A 5,938-nucleotide genomic window follows, 5' to 3' on the forward strand; every position below is an offset into this window, starting at 1 on the left:
AGGCACAGAGAGGCCGAGTCTTCCTGCCAGCCCAGGAAGTGCCACTGGTTATGCTGATACTCGGGCCCATCACCAGCCAAGCAGACGGGGTTCAGAACCACTGCTGATTCACTCGCTTAACTGTTGACACTCCCTGGATGCCAATGTCCCAGCCTGCCACGGGCCACCAAACAATCCCAGCCACTACCCCTACACACACCTATGCTTGTCCTGTGGCAGACCCTCCATCCGCCCCATCTCCCCGCAGTCCCTGAAGGTCTCTTTTCTTTCTTTACACTTGAAATATCAGTGCCATTAAGATGCAGATGTTCTAGAAATGTCTGCATTTTGAAAGGACGTGCCATGAGATGAAAGACAGAGCCCTAGATATGGCCTGATCCCATTTTTATAAAAGCCACGTAACAACAAATCCAGCACATGGATTCGCGTGTTTAAAGATTATTTCACACAAGCATCAAAGAGCACTTACTGAACCCTTGGCGGCAGGAACAAGAGTGGGAAAACTGGTAACTTGTGCACAATTAGCTCTAAGCTCCAGTGTCACCCTGGGCTATCGTAGTTACACACTGCATCTTTTTTTTAAGTTACTAATGCTGTTTATTGTAATCCCCGTGGGCTTCCCATCACCAAATCACCCATGGGCCATCACCATAGTCTAGTGCACTCCCCCCCACCACCATTTTTGATCCCATTCCCCACTCCACCCTGTAAAATGTCTCTGGTATATAGTTGTTCACTATTATTATTATTATTTCCCCCCCCCCTGGTCCTTTATTCTCCTGCTATGAGTGAAACCATCTGGTATTTTTCCTTTTCTTTCTGGCTTATTGCACTAAGCATGATCCCCTCCAGCTCCATCCATGTTCCTGCAACAGGTATGAGTTTATCTTTTGATTGCTGAGTAATATTCCATTGTGTATATGTACCAGGTCTTTTTTTTTTTTAAGATTTATTTATTTATTCATATGGAACTGGGGTACCGGCCAGAGATGTGGAGGGTGAGCAGATTCACCAGAGACAGAGAGAGGAGCAGAACAGGCAGATCGACGAAGTACACTGCTGAGGGGAGCAGCGGGCGGGTCAGGAGAGGTCTGCCTCGCCATGTGGTCACCTCCGGGGCAGGCGGGAATCGAACTCATGCAGAAGTGGCTTTAGCTTCTCAGTGCTGTGCTTTAACCTGCTGCGCCACCAGGGAGGGCCTGTACCAGGTCTTTTTAATCAAGTCATGTACTTTTGGACATTTGGGTTGATTCCATGTATTTCATATTGTAAATAAAGCAGCAATAAACATGGGGGTGTAGGTGTCTTTTTGAATCAGGTTACACACTGTAATTTTTAAAGAGCAAATCAGACTCTCCATGCTCCCAGCCCACCTAGGGCAAGAGAGGCGTTTAGGCTCAGGGACCCCCACGGCTCTCCAAACTAAGTCCCCCTTTCTGCTCCTGAAGATGACATTAGGTGAAAATGGAGAGTGTTCATATGGCCCATATTCTGGAAATTAGGTTTGGATAACATGATAACTGGCTACACATACTACTGATGTTTTATCACATAGAGAATCTGAATTTATCACACAGCATATGGCTCTTCTCAAAGAAAATACAAATTAAGAGGTCTCCTACAACTTGGGCTTCAACTTGACCCGATAAACTGCCCCACCCCACAGTACCTTCCTTCAAGACAGGCTTGTCTCCATCCTGAGAAGTCTGGATTCTGCTCTCCTTTCCTCCTGTCCTCTCCAGTCACACCCAACACCAGGGTCCTGCGGCCCTGCCCACTCTGGGGCGGCTCCTCCCACTGTCCCCATCACGCCTGCCCTGACCGCTGCAAGGTTGCACTCTCTCAGATACATATGAGAAGGAAGTTTCCTCCTTAACCAACTTAGTTTATGGTTTTGCAGAAGAACCCTTAACCTTCCTCTCCCATACAATTCACCTTGTAAAAGCACTGTTGTTAGGAGAAAGAGAAATAAGAACTAACCCTAAATGGAAGCTTTTGCATGTTAAAAGCATTAGTACTTTTATTGCTCTCTTTTCTAAAACTGGTCAGTAAGTCAGAGATACTTGGAAGAGTAGAGGCCATAAGGCATAAGACCAACTGCAGCCACACAGCACCTCAACTGTCCCTAAGACCTGGGGCCACAAAGCTAGATGGAAAAGAAAATGTTAAATTTAGGCTCACTCATGGATTGGAAAGCTGTTTCGGGAAAGGGGTCTTTCTATAACTTAGAGTTTAAGGAGAGAAGATGCTGAGAATCTGTTCAAGCGCACTAGGAAAACAAGCAGTTCTGCTGAAAGTTGAATCCAGATAAAGAGGTTTTCATCAGGGCCCTATGTGACAATCCCCCAAAGAAGTAAGTTCAATGTATATTTCCTGGAGGGTTCAAGTATGGTGCTGGAGGCATGTAAAGGCTGCCGGGCACCTACCACATGTTGCCCACCTGCCGTGGGCATCCTCGGGATCTCGGGGAGACCAGGAGCTGAGGTGCTCACGAAAGGGTCCCCGGTAACCTACTGCAAAAGGCTTCTAAAACACTACCAGGAATGCTGAATCATGCTCTTCTAGGGACTCTTCTAAATGAGAATACATTTTAGATTCCTACCACTGTTTTAGGTTTAAAAATTAAAATAAAAAAAAAAACTTACATTCAAGGTTTTTTTTAAATGTCTGTATATATTTTTATCTCAAGTTGTTCTGAGAACCCGTCAGGGCCTGCATGCCAGACAGTGTGGTTGATTTACCTGCATCCCAAATGTACAATCAGGCGTGGTACCTCTGGGGGCACTGAAAAGCCAGCATTATTCATGGATCATGAGGCCCCGGCCAAGGGCTGGTGTGGGCATGTGGCTGCCCAGGCACCAGGTACAGTGGCGAGCCAGCAAGGTGGGATGTGAGGGGTCTCCTCCATGGGACCCTTAGTGCCCTGGGGGAAGTGTTCTTGTGGGTAAAGAGCACAGGGCCCTGGGTCCAGAGCACAGCCCTGAGGACCAGCAGGCCAGGTCCAAAAGCAAATGGACCCACGGAAAATGAAACTAGAAAAAAAATTCATGACCTCATCATCATGATGTCACCCACCAGGCACCACCTCGCACCGGCATCATCATCCCCACAGCAGGACCGGACCTGGGAAGGGGGGCAGCAGCATGGGGTCGGGAGGGCCATCTGTAAGGACTAGATCACTCGTGTCCAGCCTGGATGGAGCATGGTGTTTTCTGTGGACATTCCCAGAATTAGGCTTTTAAAATGAATCTTATTTGTTGAAAGAGCCAAGACATAAGTCAAAGTTGTCTCTTCTACTTGACTATAGCTATAATGTAATAACATCAATTAGATGCATCTGAAAATGAACTAAATTTCCTTTTGAAAACCACAGTGCTTACAAAAACATGTTTTTCAAAAATGACTTCTATATGAGGTCATCACTGGTATAGCTTAAGTTTATACCATTATTTTGAATTTTCTTCTCAAGCAAGAAATACTACGAAGATTTAATTAGCTCATTTAAATAGTATTCCTGACCACCGTACACATCATGTTGAAAAGATAAAACGGATAGGTTTCACCTGTTACGGTACATGAATCATCAAATAATTGAGTGTAATGTTTATTTTATTACCCTAAAGTACATTTATATGTGACATGTCATCAAGAACCTAAACTGAATTCTATGTATGCTAAATGCAACTCAAAAATGCATATGTGAACAAGTAACATCTGGCAAAAAAAATAACAGTAATAAATTTTTATTAACCTCCTACCATATAAAATAAAATAGGTTTCAAGGTTTTTCAGAGATGGGGGGGGGGAATAGGTATTTCCATTGTTTTTTATGAGGAACCACTGTTATATTTTCCTAGAAAACATTTTTTCTCATTTTCCCCATAACTGCTGAAGACAGTAATACAGGTTAGTTGGGAGGATACTAGTGCTTTTCTGTGTGCCCAGTTTTCTCAGTCTCTGACACTAACTGATGTTGGCCTGGTAAAGGTGTAGCTGCTTCCACTATAGATGCTTTGTTTCATAAATTATTTGTTGTTGCATGCTCTTATGCATTAGGCTTTGTGTTAAAGACTTTGGATGCCAAGTGTCTTAAGACTCGCTCATGTCTAGCAAAGGCAAGGGACAACTGCCGGAAGGTTCGCTGTGCAGGGAAAGCAGGATGACACAGGAAAACCCCTGGTGGGGCTGTTCCATCAAGTAGATGTGTCAGCAGTTAGAATACTCCATCTCATGAAATGCAGCCCCCACCCTTTTATCAAGGAGGTGATGGTTAGTCTCCCCACATACACTTCCTTGTCTGGGAAAAGTAGTGTTGTCGGGTGTAGACATCAAATCGTCCTGACAACTAGAGCCCCATCCTCCTTCCACTGAATTTAGACACAGCAGCCTCAGATCTAATCCAAGCTGGAAAATACCAATGAGCTCCACTGGTGCTAAGAAAAAGACATGTATGTGGTAAGAAACACAGGAACCAGAAACTGGCAACCTGGTACACAAAACCCCAGAGGAGAAAATTACACAGATAATCCCAGAGGAGAAAATTATATATGCAAACATATGCATTTCCATTAGGCATCCAAGTAAAAATCAGACAGACCTGAGAGTGGAATTGCTTACCATCGTGTGTTAAATTAGAAGGCGAGGTGGCTAGCTGTCCAGAACCATGTTTTTTTTTTTAACTGGTAACAACACAAAATAAGATGCCTCCCCACAAATAAAAGTTCTCCTTTTCCTTAGGAGAAAAGCCTTTTGATCTCAGCTATCAAATTAGAATATGTAAGATGTCAGAAGACACCTAAAAATAAAGGCCCATCACAGGGAAAGCAGGGTGTGCGCTACCCACAGTGCCTCGGGAAGCTGGAGAAACAGACCCTCTCCCCCAGCCACATGCCCAGTCTCCCCTGCGGCTGCCAGGAAGCAGAACATGTTTGCTTCCACTCCACTAGCAAGTCTTTCAAAGAAGCCAGATGTGAAAAGAATAAAGAGGACAAGTGCACACATGACCCACCTGGGGTACCTGCTCATCTGAAATACAGGACATTCTCATTTGCCAAGCACAGCCACCCAGATATCAGGAACCCCCATCCCTTCCCAGTTAGCAGAAGAGCTGGGTGGCCTTGGTCAGGGTGACCTTAGGAGCCTGGGGCACCCGGCCTGAGGTCAACAGCAGGATGCCCCAGCTGGGCCGTTTCCTCCACAGCCAGGGCATGGAGCCCTGCAGGCGAGGAGAATGCAGGCTGCCCAGCCTTTGTCCCAGGGCTGGGGAGTACTCCCACCAGCCGGGTGGGGGTGGAGGGGGCAACCCACAACCAAGGCTGAGGACCAAGAGTCCACCCGACATTAGGGTGCGGGTCCCAACCTGCGCCTGGCCTCTGTGGCTCATGGGGTCGTCACTGAAGCCTGACTGAGGTAACAGCAGTTTGGAGAAGTTTGATTTACCCATTCCCAACCCGCAGAACATCGGCCCGCAGACGCTCCAACCCAGGCACCCCCTCCCCCAAGGCCTCGCCAGCCCTGGCCTCCCGAATTCCAGCCCCAGTAAGCATTTCCTGGGCACTTTTCCTATTGCAGGGTGGACAATGGGCTCCTTCAGCCCCTCTTATCGACAAGGGGCGCCCAGATGACCAGCCGCACTCCGCACAGCATCTTCCCAGTCGGGGCGCGGGCGCGGGGCCCAGGCTGCCGAGGGGCCACTCACCTCTTTGAGCTGCTCCAGCTCCTGCTTGAGGCTGTCGTACTCGGCCTCCAGCTCGTCATACTGCTGCTTGAGGGTCAGCTTCTCCTCCAGCACCACCAGCCCGTACTCGGCCGCCTGGATCTTCTCGTGGGTGGTCTCGGTCAGCTCCTTGGTCAGCCTCTCGATCTCCGTCTTGTACTGGTCCACGCTCGGCGACGCCTCCTCCGCGGCCATCGCCTCGGCGGCCGGGCGGCCGGAGGC

The 5,938-nt window shown here is 47.7% G+C and overlaps 1 protein-coding gene across 9 annotated transcripts in view; it reads right to left on the bottom strand.

Annotated features, from left to right (window-relative positions):
- The window catches only part of BICD1 (bicaudal D homolog 1 (Drosophila)), a 143,162-nt gene extending 137,234 nt beyond the window's left edge, over positions 1-5,928 (bottom strand). For all 9 annotated transcript variants that reach the window (XR_001146288.1, XR_001146289.1, XM_012735291.1 and 6 more), the window contains exon 1: positions 5,699-5,928. Coding sequence is in view for 7 of the 9 variants with exons in the window: in XM_012735291.1 (XP_012590745.1) it covers positions 5,699-5,911 (213 nt within the window). In the remaining 2 variants the exon portion in view is untranslated. The remainder of the gene's footprint in view (positions 1-5,698) is intronic.
- Between the last annotated feature and the right edge of the window lie 10 nt (positions 5,929-5,938).

Source organism: Condylura cristata, unplaced genomic scaffold (genome assembly GCF_000260355.1).
Source record: "Condylura cristata isolate star-nosed mole 26May11 unplaced genomic scaffold, ConCri1.0 scaffold00004, whole genome shotgun sequence".
Lineage (NCBI taxonomy): Eukaryota > Metazoa > Chordata > Mammalia > Eulipotyphla > Talpidae > Condylura > Condylura cristata.